General features: G+C 40.6%; 1 protein-coding gene across 10 annotated transcripts in view; it reads left to right on the top strand.

The window, feature by feature from the left end:
• Positions 1–21,608, top strand: part of ATXN2 (ataxin 2) — a 52,465-nt gene that overhangs the window by 24,257 nt on the left and 6,600 nt on the right. For 3 of the 10 annotated variants that reach the window (XM_052691137.1, XM_052691138.1, XM_052691146.1), the window contains 13 exons: positions 618–800; positions 2,414–2,602; positions 3,328–3,435; positions 4,245–4,315; positions 5,031–5,338; positions 5,833–5,896; positions 5,999–6,151; positions 7,271–7,337; positions 9,229–9,413; positions 9,986–10,118; positions 14,347–14,400; positions 19,391–19,536; positions 20,402–20,629. In XM_052691137.1, coding sequence (XP_052547097.1) covers positions 618–800; positions 2,414–2,602; positions 3,328–3,435; positions 4,245–4,315; positions 5,031–5,338; positions 5,833–5,896; positions 5,999–6,151; positions 7,271–7,337; positions 9,229–9,413; positions 9,986–10,118; positions 14,347–14,400; positions 19,391–19,536; positions 20,402–20,629 — 1,889 coding nt within the window. The remainder of the gene's footprint in view (positions 1–617; positions 801–2,413; positions 2,603–3,327; positions 3,436–4,244; positions 4,316–5,030; positions 5,339–5,832; positions 5,897–5,998; positions 6,152–7,270; positions 7,338–9,228; positions 9,414–9,985; positions 10,119–14,346; positions 14,401–19,390; positions 19,537–20,401; positions 20,630–21,608) is intronic. The other 7 variants (XM_052691139.1, XM_052691141.1, XM_052691145.1 and 4 more) reach the window with 5 other exon arrangements.

Consider the following 21,608-nt stretch of genomic DNA (forward strand, 5'->3'; position numbering starts at 1 on the left):
ATGACTTCAGCTTCTGGTGTTAAACATGCATGACTGGAACCTTGGGATAACAATAACTTGTTTAGTTGCAATTTTGCTGACTTGTTAATGAATTGTGACCTGCTGCAGGCAATTCAGCCTCTGTGCAGAATGATCTGCTGGAATTCCCCACCAGCGTTGGTCAGCCAGGGTTGGCAGCTGCTCTGTAAATCAATGTTTGGCATCACTGACCACCTGACAAAAACAATGCAATCCTTTTTTTTTTTTTTCCTCTTGGAAATGTTTGACAGCTCAGAACTGTGATCATCCAGCAGGAGATGGGCCACTAATTTTTTTTTGTCTTCTCTTGCTGTAAGCAATATTGGATGCTTGGATTCAAATTTTTAAATCTGGTAAAACTTCTAAATATCAATTAATATACTTTTTCTTAGTAAGGTGATGAGGATGCTGCTAGTCTGGCTGAACCAGTGGCTTGATCTTTTTGGTCTCACAGATCCCTGGTTCTAGTCTATGCCAGTGAGATTGCATTATTGTGAGTTACTAGGTTAAATCCACTTTTATAAACAGACAGTATACTTGAGTATGCTTTGTGATGGATGTCGAGTACTTATTGTGTGGGGTTGTCTTCTTTTTCTCAGGGCCTCCACGGATGTCTCCTAAGGCACAACGGCACCCTCGAGGTCACAGAGTCTCTACTGGTAGGGGTACAATTTCAAGTGGCTTAGAATTTGTATCTCATAATGCACCAGGGGAAGCATCTACTACTGCAGTGGCACGAGGCAGCCCTTCAGGTGGGACGTGGTCATCAGTTGTCAGTGGGGGTAGGTAAAGCTTGGCTTATTGCAGATGGCTTGCCAGGGGTATCTTAGAGTCTTAATGCTAAGCAGAGTGCTGCGTTTCTAGACAACCCAGGCTCTGAATACACTGGTTGCTAACTTAGCTTGCTTAGATGATGCTGGAGAAGGATGTTACCAGGTAGTTTAGTGAAACAACTGGTGAGTTGATCCTTAAAGTGTAATATTGTCTGAATTGCAGACAGGACAGGTCAGTTGCTGTATGAAAGAAAGGAAAAATGAGGGAGTTGTTGAAAGAAATAACCTTCTGGCATGTTATTGAAGGAGATGAGAAAAAGTTAGATACTTTTCTGCTGAATTTGGTTAGTGACAGCCTAGCTGGATTGTTATGGTTTAGAAAGGAGTGAGGCATTCGCGTAGAGGAAGGCTGGCATTACAAGAAAAGATGAAATAATACTCAAGTGAAGTTGGACGTACTTTTTTTCTTTAAAAAACGATGCAGATTCTAAGTGGTTGTGTTGTGTTTGTCATAACTACTGTAGCAGTAGATAGAATCAATGTATTTTCTGAATCAGCTAACACTTTTTTTTTTTCTTTTTTTTTTTCTTCCATGTTTGGCTTTAAATGTAAAGCTCAGTCTTGTGACAGCAACCCTGGTTTTGTAGTTGGGACAGTGTTCTGGTCAGTCGTCAGCAGCTGAGTGCTTTCTTGATTCCAGGTGCAAGTGAGCAACAGTTCAGAGTCTGATACTTCTTAGTGGTGTTAGAATTGTAGAGAAGGGCGATGGGAAGGCATTTTTAGGAAGCAGATATGACTTACTGCCTAACACACAGACAACCCATAGAACTGGTTGCCTTGTAGAAAAGTTCTAAACGCTTCTGTTCTGGCATTCTTTCCAATTCATCTTCCCTTCCTACACCGACTTTCTATATCAATGACATGCAAGTAGAACTGTTAAACAATTTACCTTTCTTTCTTCTTGCTCACTTGAAGTTTATGTATGAATGTATGACATAAAGGAACTAACTAGCCACTGTGAGATGAGCAGGAAGCAGGAGGTACAACTTACCTTTTAAAGAATACACAGCTTTCTTTGCTGCTTTAATGCAGGGACAGAAGTGGACCTCAGATTTTTCAATGAGATGTGCTGAGGTTTTTTGTCGTTTTTTTTTGTTTGTTTGTTTTTGGTTTTGGTTTTTGCAGCTGGCAAACCTCCATAGGAGGGCACACTGTAAAGTGGAAGATGGTTGGCTGGTGTTTTTTTTTCCCCCCCCCCAGCCTTTCAAAAAATGTTTCGTATTTGTGTGGAGTTGCAACCACCTTTTTCTTTCCTGTCTGAAACTTTGTTAATGTGGGCTCTTGTACCACTGAGGGGCCAGAGACCACATTGCAGTTTCTTGGTGAATCTGCAGAGCAGTGGTATTGTTAGGGGACAATCTGCAGGAAAATGGCACCATTTACCTGAAATGCTGCATTGTAAAGAACTAGGAGATGTACCTGAAAGGTAAACAGGTTTTCAGTCACTAGATAATGTTCCATTAAATATTTTAAAGCATGTTCTTAGTCATTTTAAAATTAAGCAAACTGCTGAGCAAATGAGGAAACTTATCCTATAACTGTTTTTTCCTGTTTGTTTCTAGTTCCAAGATTATCCCCTAAAACACACAGGCCTAGGTCCCCAAGGCAGAGCAGCACTCCTGCAGGACCAGCTCTGCCTTCTCCTCAGCCTGGTACTATTCCCACTGAATCTGTTGCCATGCCTGTTCCAGCTGCCTCTCCGACACCTGCCAGTCCTGCATCCAACAGAGCAGTTACCCCTTCCAATGAAGGTGAGTAACCCTCACTAGCTGGCAGATGCTTCCCTTGCCTCATCTCTGAAAATGGAAATGCCTTTACAAGATCAAAGCTGCTTTATTAAATGATGGGAAAAATTCTGACTGATGCGCTTGATTTTTCTATGTCCTGAGTTCCCTTTTTCCCCACGATGATGACTTAAAAGTAAGGTTCAAAAGGCTTTTTAGTTAGACTGCATACTTAATTTCCCCTGCCCTTTATCAGGTATAGAAGTATGGGTATTTGACCTAATTTAGAATATTTTTTTTAATGGGTTTTTTTTTTTTTTGCTGTTTTCTCATTTGAAGAAACTCAGATCACTAATTTCTTAGAATGTTACAAGCATAGTGAAAGAACGAACATTCCATGAGCACAATCATAGAGATCTGACTCTCAAATCTTTGTAAAATTACATATGAAGAGCTTTTCTATCTGAAATAATTCCCTTTCGTTCTGAAGGGTTTTTTCACTAGCTAAGGATCTGTGTATGACCAGGAGGAGCGAGGTCTGGGACACTTTCATTTGACTTAATAGCCATAGGATGGGCAAAGAGGAAGGATAACTCTCCAGACCCTAAAGAGCTAGCAGAAGATGTGTAACATAGAGATTTTCCTTTATAAGCTAAACGTGGTTAAATCTCTCCTTTGTTCCCATCTTGTCATCTCTTTTTATTCAGTTTTAGTTGTGTATCAGAGAATAACTTTGACAACTTCTTTTCTAGCTAAAGATACCAGGCTTCAGGACCAGAGGCAAAATTCTGCAGCTGGAAACAAGGAGAATATAAAGCCAAGTGAGACTTCTCCTAGTTTTCCTAAACCTGAAAGCAAAGGTTGGTATCAAAAGCTTCCATAAGTACTTGAGTAATGTATAATTCTGAGCCCTAAACCTGCTATACTGACTAGTTTAATTAATGTTTTAAGGAAAACTTTGAGGTAATCTGTCTTGGGTGTTGTATAGGGAAAATCATGTCATGCAGTTCTAAAGTGACAGAGACCTACAGTTTTAAGTATTGCTCTTGACTCCTTTCAGCTACTCAGAGTAGAGAGATATTCATGTGGATAGTGTGTTTTTTGGTGGTTTTTTTTTCCCTTCTTCCTCCTGGTCTGGATGGGGTTTTTACTTAGAGCTGTGCACACAATACTTCTGGTCATTGTGATCCACACAGGTTTTTTTTTTTTAACTACACTTCTTCCTATTATGCCTTAATGTTGCCTTTTTCTCTGCAGTATTGCTTGTTACTGCATTTCTCATAAAAATCTTCTTGCACTGTGGAACTTGGTCAGCATTTCAGCTTTAACTGATATTTTTTAAATGCTGGCATGTTTTGCTTTGAGGGTTCTATTGCATGTTTCTTTGTGTTCATCTGGGTTCTGCAGTCCTTATACCTCAGGGCTTCTGTCTTAGTGTGTGTTAGAACTATAGATGTGTCAGTTACATAATGCCATGCTCTTACAGACTATTTCTGTGTCCTCATACGTGCAGATCATGGGATGATACCAAATTGCAGATAAAGTGATGTATCTGTATTTAATTTCTAGATATGCAAGCATTGTCTTTTTGCAAATTTAGGAATGTGGTGGTTGTAGATAAAAACCTGCATTAGAGATGCTTGGACAATTCTGGTCTTGTCTTTGGCAGGTGTATCTCCAATTGTTTCTGAACATAGAAAACAGATTGATGATTTAAAGAAATTTAAGAATGACTTTAGGGTAAGTTTCTCTGTCCACTGTCTTTAATGGTATCGTAGTTCTCATGCATCCAGATTACTTTAATGAGTTGAATACACTGCATATGTTAATGGGGAAACATTGCCTTAAAACTTGTGCTCAATTTGTGGAAATGTCCATAAGAGCTCACACTGAATGTTATAAAATTCACTGCTAAGTCTTGCTTGTCTGATTGCTTAGTGCACAAGTATGCATATCAGCTTAAATACTGTACGCTGAAAAAGCTGCTCAGAACCTGTGTGAGAGTTAGGTACAAAGAATTAACATGTTTGTGCTGTGTGTGGAAAAGCTGCTTCAGAGTTTAATGGAGAGTTTAGCTGAGAAAAACTGGAGACAAACATCTGCGGTTCTACTGCATGTTTCCTGGTTGTAATGATTTACTAAATCAGGTCAGCTTTTCAAGAGTTACCGTTAAATGTCATGGAGGGGGCTGAGTCTAAGGCATGGTCTTAAGCTTTCCTGTCACTTCCTAATCAACATGTAGGTCAGACAACCTCTGAAAAGCTTCTTGCAAAGTATAGGCTTAAAATGTTGTCAGTGTTCTTTTTTTTTTTTCTACCAGAAATACGTGTTTGAAAAGGTCATTTCCAAATGGTTGAGGTCTATGGAACTGTACTGTACGCTGTGATGGTGTTAGGTTGTTGTTCCCAGTTTTGTGTATTAATTTAATGGACATATACCTTGGGTTCTTTTCCAGTTACAGTCAAGTTCCTCTTCAGATGCAGTGGATCAGCTGCTAAACAAAACCCGAGAAGGTGAAAAATCAAGAGATGTAGTTAAAGAAAAGACAGAACCAGCCCCTAAAGAACCTATCATAGAAACTGGCAGTAATACTAACTCTAATGGTGGTAGTAGCAAACCCAATAGTCCTAGTATTTCTCCATCAATAAGTAATAGTTCTGAGCAAAAGCGAGGGCCGGAGGTAACTTCACAAGGTGTACAGACATCTGGTCCAGGAAGCAAACAAGATAAAGAGGATAAAGAGGAGAAGAAGGATACTTCTGAGTGAGTAACTATGTCTTTTAGAATAAGCAAATCTGTTATTAGCATTTAATTGTTAGTACAAAAGCTATTATGAACATGTTATATCCTAATGTTTATATGACTGATGTAATTTGTCTCTTAATTGAGCAAAGGAAACAGCAGATGAGATGCCTGTGCTGAATGAAAACCATCTTATGAGTCAGTGGTAGAGCTGCAAGCGTAGCTCTAGTCCTCTTGATGTCTGTTCTATGTCTAGATGATGAGTTAAGTGTTTTCCTGCCTCGTGTGAACTGAAGTATCAACAGCAGGAAAACTTCTTTGTGGAGAAGTGCAGTATGAGTAGCGTCAGTGAGAGTGGCTTTTTGTATGCTGTGTTGTTTGAGTTCTCAGAAATCTGACTCACAGATGGAAATGAAATATTTAATCTCTGTAGATTTTTAATCGTTAGGGAGTTCAACATATGTGCTGTAATGGAATAATGCTCAGTGATGTATTTTGCTGTTCTTTATGTTTAGGCAAGTTAGAAAATCAACACTGAATCCTAATGCAAAAGAATTCAACCCTCGATCTTTTGCTCAGGTAAGTTAATTGATAGTGTTTAACATTTGCTCAGAGGCAAACCTTTTACTTGAAGTACAGTCAAGCTAATCTTACATATGCATTGCTGAACTCTGTTTGTAGCCGAAGCCTTCTACTACACCAACCTCCCCTCGCCCACAAGCTCAACCAAGCCCTTCCATGGTGGGCCATCAGCAGCCAACTCCAGTGTACACTCAGCCTGTTTGTTTTGCACCAAATATGATGTACCCGGTTCCAGTGAGTCCAGGCGTGCAGGTAAAGTGCAGCACGTAATGTAAATTTGTTGACACTTTTCAGATGATTGTCAGCCAAAAGGGGAGACTTAGGACATCTAAGTACTACTCCCATAAATATGGGAACAATTACATTGTTGTTCAGTTTTAGCTATGTAAATACTGACTTTCCCCCAGTGGCCTTTCAACCTGAGAGCTATAATAGTCTCAAACACTTGTAAATTCCAGCAGCTGTTACTTGCATTTACTGTTAATCTGCACAGACCTCCTCCCCATTGCTCCCAGCACAGTACTGCTAACTTAAGTTTTAAGCAACTGGTTTTTTTTGTTCTTAGCTTCCAGCTGTGTCCCACTAATTTCTGCTTGTTGCAGAGATCACTGGGCTTTCAGACTTAACTGCTATAAAGTTGTCTGATTTAATACATTGCTTGCAGTAACAATACTAGCATTACTTGGCAGGTTATTGCAAACCATATGGTCTTGGTTGGTTGTACGTGCAGACTTAGTCACAGTGGAATGGTTAGGTTAGGCAGAGTTCACTAAACTGTATTTGAAATCCGGAATATTTTTTTTCTCTCTTCCTCTTGCTCAAAATGGTTGCTGGTTATTAAAAAAAAATGTGGTTAACAGTCCTAACGTTGTGGTTAAAGGTTTTGGTAGTGGAGGAAGCAATCACTCTTGATCTAACTTTGCTCTCATAAAACACTCATTATGCTCAGAATGTGTTAATGAGTGATTTAGTTGTCAGCTTCAGCAAGGTCACAAGAGTTCTTCTTGTTTGGAATAAAGGAGTTTGCAAGAAACTTCTGTGAGGCTTCAGTCTTATGTTTAACTAAGGCATTACATTTGTATAAATAGTCTCTGAAAAGAGTTTGAAAACCAGGATATGGCAGGTCTTGAAACCAATTTCATGGTGGAAACTTATTACAGAGAGTTCTGATATGCCATGATGAATGTTGTGTTTGTTACCTGTGTCAGTAAAGTTTTAAGAAGAAAAATGGCTTCTAGTACTATTAGAGGTCATTGTATTTCTTTTTTATTTTTTGACTTAGAGTGAAAGGTCTGAAAGCTGTTCACCCCAAAACAGACACATACACATTTTTAAAAGGAATCTTTAGCTTAAACTCCTCTTCTGTTTCAGCCTTTGTATCCTATACCCATGACGCCCATGCCAGTGAACCAAGCCAAGACATATAGAGCAGGTAAAGGTGAGAATAATACTGCCTGTTTGGTTCTTAGTTTGCATGCAGCATGAACAAAATAACAAATGTTTGTGTATTTTCTAACCCATGTGCTTTTGTTTTCAAATTGGGATTTTAAATACTATTCTTAAGGAAGGTGAGTTAAGTGGAAATAGTCGTTTCTAGGTAATGTACTTTGGCCAAATCCATTGTAATTTTGAGTAACATGACATTTCTGCTTTTGGAATTTAATTTAAGAAACTGGAAAATGTCTCTGTTACTTGGAAAATTAGTGTAAGCTGTTTTTCCTCCTATTCCTCATAAATATTACAGATTTGTTTAAAAGGGAACTTGGTGTATTCTTTGTACCGATTTGCAGCAGAGCCCTGAGCAGTGCCTTAATCGAGTTTTTGTCAATGAGAAGAATCTGTTTTTTCAGAAAGAGTATAGTTATGCATCTGCAAATGACTTTTTCCTGGTTCCAGTTTGTTCTTTTGCATTCCCTCTACAGCAGCTGGACTAACAATGCCATTATTTTAGAAGTGACACCTGTGTGTGGTGAGATGCACTCATCTCATCTCTTCAGTGCAGAGAGGGAGCAAAAACCCACAGTGGTCTTGTTTTTATAGCCCTGTTTCAGATATTGTTCTAATTTGATATAGTGCATGCTTTCTTGCAGCGTTGTACAGTGGTTCATGATGGTAGGTTCCAGTGCTGCAGATCAACTGCTGCTGTAGGAAATTATTTGAAAGAGCAGTTTAGAAGTAAACAGGTGGCTTTTTGAAAGCAGGGAAGACAAAAACCTGCGATGTATTTCTGCTTGAAGAGCACCAGCTTCTCTGTGATCTGACTAATGAAATGTTTTATTTGCTAATGCTGATTGCTTTAATTAGAAGTGCTAATGGGTACTCCTGCCTTGCAAGGCCAGTCTCTGCTCTGCATTCCTTTCCAAAGTGTCAGTATTTCCTCTGTATCCATTCATGGATAGCCCTGAAGAACATAGCCCTGAAGGAGCTGCATGAGTTCAGTGCCTTTACTGTCTTCAAGTTGTATTGTGTGTTTACTTTTTTCATTTGCTGGTTTGCAGTGTAAACATAATCATTATTGAGTGAATTCACTGGCATATCTTCAACATTTCCCTCTCCCTCTGCCTAAGAGGTCTGACAACGTTGCATTCTGCAGTGGAGTTTACAGGTGCTTGAGTTAGATCAGTTATTAGTTACATGCTCACTACAGCAAACTGGAGCTCACCCAAAGCTATCATGCCCTGTTACTTAGTCCCACATTATGGCACGCTGCTTTCTTAATCTTTTCAACCCTCCAATTATTTCTATTCCTTTTCTTCCTATGGATTGTTTTGTCCCCTTCAGTGTAGACCATGACCTGAAAGTTCCTTTATGCTATCCTGAGGGATAGCACAGAGATTAAGAGATGCAAATACCTGAAATTGCAGCTGTGTGGAGACCTTTATTCTGCTCTCCTCAGCCGTGAGCATAAGCAGTGTTAACACTCAGCTTTCCAGTTGATGGAGCAGTTGCTGAGTGGTTCCTGTAGAGGATAAATGAAGCCTTTTGAAGGGGGTAGGATCAACCTGAATTAATGTAGGTGTCCTGACATAACCCTTCTCTCTTGTTGTTGATTCTTGTCAGTCTCTTTCTCTCTTCACCTTTCTTTCTTCACAAAATAAACAGGTCTGAGTTTGTGGCTGTGTATATGTTTAAAAGACAGTGATGACAAATGCTTTTTGGAGGAACTCCTTTTTGTGTTGTTGCTTTCTAATAGAACTGTAATAAGGAGGTTAAAAATAAGAGCTGAGGAGCTTCCGTTTGGTAACAGTGGCACTGTAATGTGAAAGCTTTCAGTAAAACTAGCATTTTTCATCCTGTATTTCTAATGTGTGGTGCTTTTTGCTTTGCAGTACCAAATATGCCACAGCAGCGGCAAGACCAACATCATCAGAGCACCATGATGCACCCTGCCTCAGCAGCAGGCCCTCCAATTGTAGCTACACCGCCTGCTTATTCAACACAGTATGTTGCATATAGTCCCCAGCAGTTTCCTAATCAGCCTCTTGTGCAGCATGTGCCACACTACCAGTCGCAGGTAAGAGTCCTTTTGCTGTATGTGATATGGCATGACAGATAGACAAGGGATTCAGTCCCAAATACCGTACTGTGTCTGGTCTTAAGAAGTCAGTCTGGAAGGTTTCTCTATTCTGGAGCATATTTGGTATTGTAAAGTGCTTCAAAGCCTTTAGCAGTTTTAAGGTCAATTTAGAAGCTGTCATTTGTTGTTGATATTACCTTTTTTGAGCAGGTCAGAGACAGGACATCTAGTTAAGCTCTGAAAATACAATTGTACTCTTAATGCAAAGGCTTTTAAATAAACATACTTAATTGGATAAATATGTGATCATGTACGTAAGCTTACGTAATTAGAGTGGCAGAAATTAGGCATGCCAGTGGTTTTTGTTGGCTTCTAATCCACTGCAGAAAACATCCTTATGTTCTTAGAACAACTGGGATAGGCGTGATAGTACAAAATCCTTGGTTTGCCCTCTGTTTTCAGTAAGGCCAAGCTATTGCTCTTTCTAAATACATAATTATTGTTTAGATCAGACTAGTTTCTTGTAATTATCTTAACTGCCTGTTTTTTCTTATTTCTGTTGAATGCAGCATCCTCATGTTTATAGCCCTGTAATACAGGGCAACGCTAGAATGATGGCACCACCAACTCATGCACAGCCTGGTTTAGTATCTTCTTCTGCAACACAGTATGGTGCGCATGAACAGACGCATGCTATGTATGGTAGGAAACGTTTTGTGTTATATGTAACTTTTTAAGCTCTTACGTTGTGCAGGGATATATTTAAATCTCGAGTTTCAAATATGGGTATCGCTCAAAATTACACCAGTAAATGTGGTTTATATATCATAAGATGATGAGCAAAGCTTTGAAAACTGAGCCACCTGGTTAAAATGAAAGCTCGAGTGTGCTGATTTCAGTAGGATGCCAGTGACCAAGATGAAATTTCAAGCTGGGAGCTGCTAAAGAATATCTGCTGAAAGAAGTTTGTTCAAGTTCTCTTGATGCCCTTGACACAACATCCCTTGATTGTTTCTTGTTTATAAGTAGGACTGGTTTTATTGCAAGGCTGTGACCTCAGTTTCACAACTTGACTTTAGTTCTGACAACTAGTGAAATGCTGTCTTTATGATACTACTAGCATTATTAACAGTACAAACACTACTGTCTAAGCAAAATAAAACTTGTGTTGCTTACCTTTCTTTTTTGGTAAGTCAAGATTTAAGTATTTGGAACAACTCATGTATTGCTTTGACTTTGGTCTTCAGCATCACCAGATGAGCATATTTCACTTAGAGTGAAATGGCGAAAATGTGGGTTTCCTTGTTACAAACTATAATGTGAGAACTTCTAAAGCATTGCAAATGTATGATAAATCAATGCCCCTTTTGAAGGGAAAGCCTCGCTGCAAAACATGGTATGGAAAGAGGTAGAATCAAGGTTGCTAGAAGGCTTGAAAATTGTCATAAATTGTCAAAACGACAGATGGTCTCTTGAAAACATGGCATTTCAATACTTGTTACAGCATCTGAGGAAGACTTTTATTGGGTCACGTATATTATTGACTTAGATTCTAATAAAAGATTTTCTGTACCTTTAGACATCTTTGTATGTTTTCCGATGCTTAGTTTTACTCTAATACTGAATGGAATTCCATGATGTGTCATGAAAACTTAACAAGGCTAAAAATCTGAAATTTAGACTTGTTTAAATCAAAATTAATTTCACACTGTGTCTTACCCATCTGGAAACATCCTGTCAGATCTCTGCAGTGATATGGTAACGTAGTAAAGAAACAAAAACAATAGCAAGAAATCTTTTTTGCTATTTAAAAGAACACCTCAGCTCATTTGTAATAAAGTTGAACTGGGAAGCTACATGAAGAGCTTAAGTCTTTCTCTCACAGGTCCTTACTAAATGTATTACTTTGATCTTTTCAACTCTTGTGCTTGAGGTGTCCATGTAAACAGATCTTCTGTTTGCTTTCTCATTAGATTAAATAGAATTCTGATACAGTGAATGATCAAAGGCTTTCAGACCTTTATTGGTGAAAACTCTCCCCTCAAACCCTGATGAAAATAAAGCTAGACATGAGAGAATCTCAGAAGCTTTGTTCAGAATGGTTGCTTGTTACTTCCTAGCAATTTCCCACTGTGCACCATCCTTCTCTTCCATGAGCACTGGGTTCTACAGCATTGAAGTACAAGCCTTTTCCACTTGTTTGGCTCTGATAAGAAGTTTGCATAGTTTTTTCACTGAGATTCTAACTTACAACAGTTAGTTCTCATTTTGTGTTGGTTTGTGTTGGCTTATCTGTTGTAGGTATGTGACCAGCTACCAACATGCACAACTAGGCTGGGTCAAAATTGAGAATTCTTTAATATTTGCTTCCACGTAATTCAAACAATACTTTTCCACCTAATTTACAGAAATTGCATGTCTTTGCTCTTTCAAGTGCCTACTGGTGACTCTTCCAAACGTTCTCCCACCTTCCCAGTAAAAGATCAAGCACTTAAAATTCTTGTTTATAGAAAACATTCAGCCTGGTTGGATCCTGAACACCATATGAGACACTTTTTTTAAAAAAGACTGTTTGGTCTTGCCATGTGTAAATGTGTTTATTGCCTTGTGAACATGGGCTGACTCAAAGTTTACAGTTAGTTTACCCATGGAATGACTTCAGATATAGTGCATCACTCTCGATTCCCAAGTTTTTGCAAGGCTTTCATGTGTTACTCGAAGACCTTGCCTAGGCTGATGATATTTCCTGAGAATGTGTCCATCTGTAAGATCACTGGCTTCCATTTATCAATACGTGACTGCTTGGAAGAAATGTAGAATTGCCTAAGGTAGTAGATGAATGCTGCTTATGGAGTGAAGTGCTGACATGCAACTTGCTGGAATCGTTGCCTTCAGTTTGAGTGACAGGTAGTTTTGAATGGTAATATACAAAGGTGTTTATAACTTATGTTCTGTATTTTGGGGATCTTAAGCTTACCCGTGGAATCTTTGAGCGAAATATACCACCACACACTGATTCTGAATCAAATTTGGTCCTCTTTTTGGAAGCAGTTTGAAAATCCAGAATAACAACTTCCTGAGAAACAGCCATTGCTGCTTTTGATTTCGGAGCGTTTGCTCAAGCAAGTTCTCACATTTCCCTTTGGCTCTTTAAAATAGCAGTCTGATCTATTTTTATTTTTATTCTCTGACTTCCCTCCCCACCCCCCATTCATATCAGGATTCAGTGGGTTACAGTGTCCTTTTATCCTTCAAGGTTCTGGTGCTTCCTTTGAGATAATTCTTGCAAAATTCACTCCATTTTTTTCCTGTGTATGTGGTAGAAAGAAGATGTCTACAAGGACAGCTGCGCTGAGCCGTGGGGGTTGGGGCACTGCTTATGAGTTCTTAAGGTGTGAAATGTTTTCTGGTGAGCTCTGAAACTCCATCTTCTTCAATGGTTTGGGACAAGTGAATGCCTGTGGCAAGCAGCAGCTGCCTGGCAGTGAGGAGGAATGCTTGTTGGTCCTCACTGCCGTGAGATTGGTTTTTGTTTTCGTTCCTGTCTCAGGAAGTGAGTTCTCAGTTCCAAATACACAGTGACTTACACTTGTTTATCTGCACTTTTTCATTTTGAAGCAAAATATTTTTGTCTAATGGGATATTTCTGCACTTCTGGGATTTCTTTGCCAGTGCCTTGCTTGTGTTCCCAAACTGCTGCTGACAAGAGAAGCAGAGAAGCCGAGCAGCTCAGCTGTGTGCTCACCACAGGCCCATCTGAGCACAGAAAAGAAATGTGTAAATCCTTGAGCTTTCCCCCTCAGAACACTATGGGGAAGGCTCTCACAGCCCTCTTTCATCTTGTCAGCCAGTCAGACTGTACAGATGGCTCTTACACATTTCAGCTCGTAAGTTCTGGAGACAGAAGCTTCCCTTAGCATGGGAAGTTGACATGTGAGTTCTGCAGGAGCAGAGCAGCACACGCTGATAGCTGCCCCACGCACACCCCATCACACTGACCCATCCTCACCCTGCACGTAGGTTTCAGGACACACACACCACCTTCCACCAAGTGTTGGCTCTGTATGGTCCATATTGCTGCTCTGGTCAAGTTTGATGGCTCACAGCTTGTTCCTATGTTGCCCAAAGACACAGCTTGTCCCGTGGCATTGGCAGAAAATCTGGTTATCTAAGCTGAGGGTGGATGTATTTCTGTGTCAATTAATTGCTGTGTTACCATGTAGCTGAACTGTGTATGCTTGTAGAAACTGGAATTCTCTGAAAAACTTAACTTTTTTGTTTAGAAACAAAACAGAAACTTGTGTAAAACCAGACCTTGGTTTTGTACAGATGCATTTCCTGTTTTTTGTGCTGTCACTCCTGTCCCCATTCTCCCTTCCTCTTTCCCCTTCTGCATATGTTTTGCTGGTCTGGTATTGTCTCTAACTTTATCTGGTTTCTGTCTCAGCAGTAGAGTAAATTCTATTACCCTGATAGTACAATGGTGGATATAATGTAAGCTTCAAAGGATTCTCCAGGGACTAAGTGAACCAGTCACCAAAGGTGTCTTGGAACTGTTAAGAATGACAGTGAAACAGTTGAACAAACAAGGGGGGCGATTTATGATTTAATGTAATTACATTTTAACCTTCTTGTTACAGTGGATTGTAATAGATAATGAATTGACGTAAAGTTTATTTGTGTTAATGCTAAATTAAGAACTGAAGACCTCAGTATCACAGTGTAGAAGGAAGGCTTACCTGAGACTCGTGTTGTTTCATCTCCACTCAGTTGTAAAATTAAATATCCAACCCTAATATCAACTAAGTAAATACAAATATCTGCATGATTCTACGGTCTTTAGAACAAAAAAAAGACACTGACCTTTCCAGAAGACGGGCAGCATGCACGCGGCAAGAGGCTAATTTACCTTTCTATTTCCCAAATTCAGCATGTCCCAAAATACCATACAGCAAGGAGACAGGCCCTTCTTTCTACTTTGCCAGTGAGTTGGGTTTTTTGTACTAATTTTGATTGTACAGAAAAGCACTATCTAAAGAACAGATGTTAAACGAATGGGACGTGTTGAGGGGAACAGGTTTCCTTGCACCAAACCAGTATGTAGAAAAGGCAGGGAAGTTCCTTTCAACAGAATAAGTGTTAAACAGATTTGAAATACCACAGGAGCATGGGTTTTATTGAGTTGTTTTGTTTGATAAATGTGTTTTAACTTCTGTACCCACTCTCTTCATCTGCAACCAGAAAAGCTGTCCACACGTGGCACTTATTTCCTTAGGTGAACTTTCTTGTTCCCTTTCTTCCATGGCCCAACTGGGATGCAAGACTTTGCAAGTTAATGAACTTCCTTAAAAGGAGGAGTGCCTCATCTCTTTAGAAGGCTGGAGCTCGAGCTCGGAGCCCCTGAGAGGAATTCGCTCAAGCTGCAGCCAGGATGAGGGACACTGCTTGCATCTCTGTGCTGTGCTGTCCCTGCAGGTGTTCTGGGCAAGCACTGAGTAAGAGAGTCCCTGACATCTAACATGCAGTGCTTTGGTGTTCATCACAGAGCCCCAAGGAAGGTGTTTAGGGTGGTCAGACTGGATGGAGTGGGCTGGAGCTGTCAGCTGGGACATGGGGAAGGGAACTGCAGCTTCAAGGTACTGTCAGACTTGCTGCTGTACTGCACACACTGTCTTGTGTGGCCAGCTGCAGCCCATGCCAGGCACTCTTCTTTCTATTTTTGCTTTTTTTTAGATAACCTGATACATAAAAGATGTGAGAAATACCACTTTTCTCCAAAAATCTCTTCTAGAGCAGCTATCCTGTGTGTCCCTTGTGCAGAACTTGTTTTACCTAAGCTAGTCTTGTGAGATGCTGACCTGTACTCTTTTATACATATTGATTTGGTGCATGGAAATAATTTTAAGAACCTCGTTCCTTTAGTGGATAATCTTTTAAGGAAGTCCACTATGCCTATGTGAAATGACTTCTGTAAATGTTGATATTCCAAAAGAAACATTGCTATTGCTTTGCTTCCTACCATTCAGGTCTTTTAAATGTAGTTATCCTCACCATCTTACTGGATCTGGCAATAGTTTTGAAGTTTGTTCGCTGGTCAGTTCTTGAAAATAGGGTTCAGGGCATCTTTGGATGATGGCCACCATTGGCAGCACTGAGATTCCTACCAGGGGAATAAGAAATTACGTAATATGGTTTCTATATCTGGGAGTTGTGCTTGGTTGCTGCTACTCTACCTCTTGATTTCAGCTCCTTTGCCTGGTTTGGTAGCTGGCTTTGACATGGATTGCACTTCTGTAGAGCTGAATTCAGTGATTAAATGCATCTGATATTTGTGCTCTCCTCACTGCTGCCCAACTTACCTTTGCTGTGTGTATCTCCAGGTTAGTGCAGTTACGTATCTCTCCTGCTGGGAAACAATCAAAAAGATGCAGCAGGTTTCCTCAAGGAGCATTTCTTGGGGAGAGAAACGTAGGGCACAAAGGTGAGAAGTAGTGTGTTTGTGCTAGAAGGGAGACAGCAAGGGGATCTGTGGAGCTGTTTTGTCCTTGCCTGGGGCTTTCCTGGTGCTTTCTTGGTTACTAGATGGCTGATGGAAAAATCTACCAAGTTCTGACATGGGAAAATGTTGGATGATCTGTTATTTGTTGGTGTTCTTTTTGTGTTTTTTTTCACCCTCCTGTCTTGTCTGGTTTGTAGTGAGCTGTTTTGATGAATAGGGAGAAATTTGTTAAAAAGCTGTTGAGCTTGCTTTAGTTGTGGCTTTGTAGGTGAATTTCTAGAGACCATTTTGCAAGAGGCTCGCTGAGTTGCTTCACAGATTTCAGTGGCTTGTCATAAGCTGTTAATTGCAGCAGCTACGCGTGGAAACCCTTCTACATTCCTAGAGCTAAAATTTGACCTCTAGTTTGAGGTAACGTAGATCAGTGCACCTATTTCAGACTTGCTGCCACTCTTCCTGAACCACTTCTGATTTGTGTCCAGGATTTAGATAAGCAAACATCTTCTTTTGAAATGCACTTTTAATATTAATATTGCTATTAAAACATAATTTGCAGCAGCATCTCTGCTCAATTTAAGTGAACTTGTAGAGATCTTATAGTGAAGACAAAACAGGAGAGGAGAAGCTGGGGAAATTACAATTCTAATAACAGAATTTTTGTTCTGCAAAGCTATGGCTGAGAGACTCTTGGTGTGTTATGGGAGCTGATGGTATGACACTTCCCCACCCTTCCCTATTTTGGGGGCACAATTCTTCAGTTTCACTGTTCTTCTGCGAGTGAAATTTCTCCTTGTGAACTTTGATTGTGTGATGTATCTGTTTCAGAATAACTCTGTTTGTTATTCTCTGGGCCACAGAGAAATGAAAGATGAATTGCACTAATGGTTTCAGGGAGTACCACATTATTTTGGGGCTCTTAACAGGCAGTGTGGCAGGATGTGGGAAGCCTTGAATATCTTATGACTTGGCATTAATTTCCATGTATATTCAAAAAGCTCTTGAATGGAGCAGAAGGTAACTTAGAGGAAGAAGACGTGCCAGCTCTGCGGCCAAGGTGGTGGAATGAGAGCTGGGGAAGGCAGATCTTTGGTAGCCTGCCCTTTGGCAACAAGTGGATCCCACTGTGAGCTTATTACTTTGACAGAGGTAATAACATCTGGCCTTCTTCAGAGTGTTGTATAATAGCGAGGTTGAGAAAATTTTCCTGCTGTAGGAAACTGTTAGTTTCATACTGTAAAAATAATCTTGGTTTCCGTTGTTCATTTTGGTGTAGTGTTTGTAAGGGGGAGTGGTGTTTGAAAGCTGTCCAAATCTGAAAGTGGTAGGGATGCTGCTGCAAAATAAATTTTAGTAGTGATATGAGAAACAGTAACTTCTCTTGCTGCTGATGCTTTTGGAAGTGTAACTAAGTGCTCTGTGTGGCAGAAGATAATGTGGTTTTTGCTACGTGTGTCGTGCATGAGTACACTTCAGTGGAAGAACTCAGGGTTACAAGTGCATATGGAGTTCACCTGCATTAATGCCTGAAACGCTGTGGTGCGCATCATTGTGAGACCGCTTGCTAGGGAAGGTTTAGTAGAGCTTTCAAGACAGCAGGGTGAGATTAAGTTAAATATGGTGAGCAGTTACTTTGTAAAGGAGAGACCTCCATAATGGCCTGCACAGGGGAGAAACGTTTCCGTTTGACAAGAAGATGCTGTATGCTTATATACTGTTAAGTCTGAGTTTTCTAGGAGTGGTGTTTGCCGCTTTACAGCAAACCCAACTGCAGGAAAAGGAGTGTTTGCAGAGGGTAATTGTGTGTCAAGCACAGCGTGGTTGCTGTCTGAGACGGGCTTTTGTTCTATAGTGTTGTGCTTTCAGATGCAGCTATGTTTTCGTGTTGTTTCTCCTCCCATCTTGTCTTTTGTCCTTTCTATATATTCAAGCAGTTCTGTGTGTTCATGAGCATAGAGCCCAGCACAGTGAAACTCCTTAGAAGCTGCAGCAAGCAGTTGCCTGCAGAAATGAGACCCTGTGTTTCTGTAGCAGGGGGAGATGGTTGCAACACAGCAGCTGCACTTGGAGTTACTCCTTGTGCTCTGCTTTCCGGGTATGTTTACTAAGGCAAGAAAATGCTACCACAACACTACCTTGGAAAAAAAAAAAAAAAAAAGCCCTGACAAATAAACAAAACCACTTCAAATTTTCATGCAATACAAAAATACAAAACCCCTGAAAGAAGCTGTCACCCAGCAGTGAGCAGTGTGATTAGCTTTGGTCAGAAAGACAGCACGTACCAGAACAAAGGAGGAGCAGTTGCAGGGAGCAGATTCAGAGAAGTTGTTTGCTTTGGTTGTTTCTCTTCCAGCACCATTGTCAGCAAAGCTATCCACAGTCCTGACAAGCTGTAGAACTGGAAGGAGGAGTGCACGTGTTCACGTGCAGAAGTGTAGCTGCAAGCTGCAGAGAGGTTGTGGCACAAGATCTAAAAGCAGCGGAGGGAATAGGCAGCAGTTTCATTTTTTAAGGTCTTACTTTCCAGTTGTGCACTTGTTTGTAGGAAGACTTGCTGTTATTATGGCTTTTCATGGTTTCTTTGATTCCCTTAGATTAAAAAAAGTAAAAAGGGGAGGAAGGGAGGGCAACGTAGTGTGGCCCTTTTTGAAGTAGAACTGGGCAGGCCTCCTTGGAAAGGATCTTGTTGATATTAGCTTGCTGTTGGGATACTGGTATGGCTGTAGAAACAGATGTGGTTCCACTTGTGTGAGTTTCATATTGCTGTGTTTTTTTCCCTTTTTTGGAGATTCTTACATTATTTGCTACTGTTTCAAGGAATTAAGAATTTCATGGTAGTGTTGAAAAGCTCACGTAATGGTGGTGATCCAGAAAACTCTGTAATCGGCCTTGAGGGGAGGGAGAGAGACATTATTCTAGTGCAAGACGCTGACTGCTGCAAAAATTCCTCTGCTCTCATGTTTATACTGTGTGTCCCTGTAGCTCTTAAGCATACATGCACTGTATATGCTTTACACGGACTGTACTGTGAGCAATTTCCAGAAGAGTAGCATGGTGAGGTTAGCCAGGTATAAGGCCAAATAATTTTTTGGATGGTGGAAATAAAAATGGCTTGTAACAGCTTTTTAAAGAGCATTTCAGGAAAAACTAAATTGTATAGATAAATTTGATATCTCAAACCAGTCTATTTGACAAAACAAAGATGAAATACTGCTTTTCTCATATGTAGTATCTGTTGCATTGTCAAACTAGGGAAGATGAACTGTCTAATTATGGTTATTTATAGACTGCTCTGCAAAATCTACATGAACGCAAGGTAAGATACTCAGCTATTTGCAAGATAAATATTTATTTTAGAAGGGGGAGGGAGTATTTTTACAGTATGATAGAGATGTAACGAAATCTTCAAGTGCAGATGGTGACTTGATGAAATGTATATTCCATGTCTGTTGTTAAATACTTGTCTTTTTCATCCTAGTTTCCACTGGCTCACTTGCTCAGCAGTATGCCCACCCTAATGCTACCCTGCATCCGCACCCTCCGCATCCTCAGCCTTCGGCTACGCCAACTGGCCAGCAGCAAAGCCAACATGCTGGAAGCCACCCTGCTCCTAGCCCCGTGCAGGTAACATCTTAAGGGAGTGAATGTCTTTAAATTGCTTTTAAAACACTCTACTGGAAGGAATTGCATTGATTTGTGACTTTACATTGATCTGTTGATTCCTTGAGAGGAAGAATGGTGGGGGAAGTTGCCCAAACCACCTGCACATGATAAATCTCACGCAGGAACTGTCCAGCTTTCCATGTTTTCTAGAAGTGAAGATATATCATCTCATTCTTCTCTACTTGTAGCAGCCAAATGTGGTAGTCTCATAATTTCTAGAGTAAGCAAGGAGGAAAACTTGTGTCAATCCCTTTTCCTCAGTAAGTGCCAACATGAGTCTGACCATACATTTCTCCATCTCCACAAGGGATGAGGTGTAGCTCGTTTCCATGTTTTGATTAAAGGAGACTCATAATTTTGTTGCAGCTTAATGTTGAAAGTATCAGGTTAATGCTGAGGATTTCTCTCCAAGGCAGGCAGCTAAAAGCAAAATAGTACTTGTGATAATGCTGCATGCCATAGCTTCCTACTGGTGATGACTTTGAGCTGCTTTCATTGCGGTTAGGAAGTACATCCAACCCTGAGGCTGCAGGGTCTCTTTGTTTTTGCCTGGCAGTGTAGGTTCTGGTGAGCACATCCATTTTCCAGGCTCCTCACACAGCTGTAGTGCGAGGGGAAGATGAGCCTGGTGCAATTGCAGTGAGTTTTCTGGTGACCACAGGTATGGGAATTCTTAGATTTGTGACTTAAAAGATGGACAATGGGGAGCAGTTTTGCAAACTTTTTTTATTCTGGAAAGTAACGTAAACATCTCTCATTTCTAGACCATAACCTAACTCTCACTGATTTACTGTCTCTTTTTTTTATTTTTTATTTTATTTTCCAGCATCATCAGCACCAGGCTGCTCAGGCACTCCACCTGGCAAACCCACAACAGCAGTCGGCAATTTACCACGCAGGTCTAGCTCCAACCCCACCTTCCATGACGCCAGGCTCCAATACGCAGTCTCCACAAAATAGTTTTCCTACAGCACAACAAACAGTCTTCACCATTCATCCCTCCCATGTTCAACCTGCATATACCAATCCGCCACACATGGCCCATGTCCCCCAGGTAAACACAGTTTAACAACCTTCAAGACTAAATGTCTTAATGCCACAAAGATAGGACAGTCGGGCCTGCTGAAGTGATTTCCATTCTGTCACCTCTCAGCACAAACTACCTGTTGTGTTATGTAGGTTTCTGTTTGTACATTGCCTTTCTTCTAGAATTTTACAAGATATTTGGACCTCAGCTTCCAATACCCAGTGCATCTACAACTGTAGTTTAATAAAGACATCTTAAGCTGGCACTGCAACTGAAGGAAATTGAGCTCTCTTCCCAGTTCCCAATTCCCATTCTTGTCCTGCACCCCCCCCTCCCCCCCCCCCATTCTGCTCACAGAACTGTTTGGCCATGCAGCAAACCAGACTGGGGACTTGATTCAACTGAAGTGTGCCTCCCCTCCCCCTATTTTAGGCTATTTCTCAGTCAAATCAGTTCACTACTCGGGTTCACTGCATGATCACAGGAAGAGCTGGCATAGAGAAAGATTGGAGACGAGAGCTGGGTGGAAGAAAGCTGAATTGCTGCTTTTGGTGGCAGTTTTAGGCTTTGTGTTGTAGCCAAATTTGTACAAATACATTCAGTAAAGGATGATACAAATGGTTACTGGGCAGTAGCAAGGCTGCACTGCAGTGGGAGATTAAGATTTAGTTCAGATGATTTGCAGGACAATCCTTGCTAAAAGAGAAAACTACGTGCGTGTGTGTGTCTGGTTCTAGGCAGACTGCGTGTGCAGGAGATCCCCGATGGTTGTTGGGCAACTTAATGACAGTCTTTGCTACAGGATCAGAAACCCACTTCTCTTAACTGGTCTCTTGTGGTCAACTCACTGAAAAAAAGGATTTGGGGAAGAGAAGCACATGACTGATTAATCAAGAGCTCTGCGTAACGCAGCGCTGCAAAGATTTTCTGATGTTTACTAAATCTCATGGATTTAGTAAGCTTTGTCAAGGAGCAGACAATTAATCAGTAATTTGCCTGCACAACT

The sequence above is a fragment of the Tympanuchus pallidicinctus genome, unplaced genomic scaffold (assembly GCF_026119805.1).
Source record: "Tympanuchus pallidicinctus isolate F22 unplaced genomic scaffold, pur_lepc_1.0 scaffold28, whole genome shotgun sequence".
Lineage (NCBI taxonomy): Eukaryota > Metazoa > Chordata > Aves > Galliformes > Phasianidae > Tympanuchus > Tympanuchus pallidicinctus.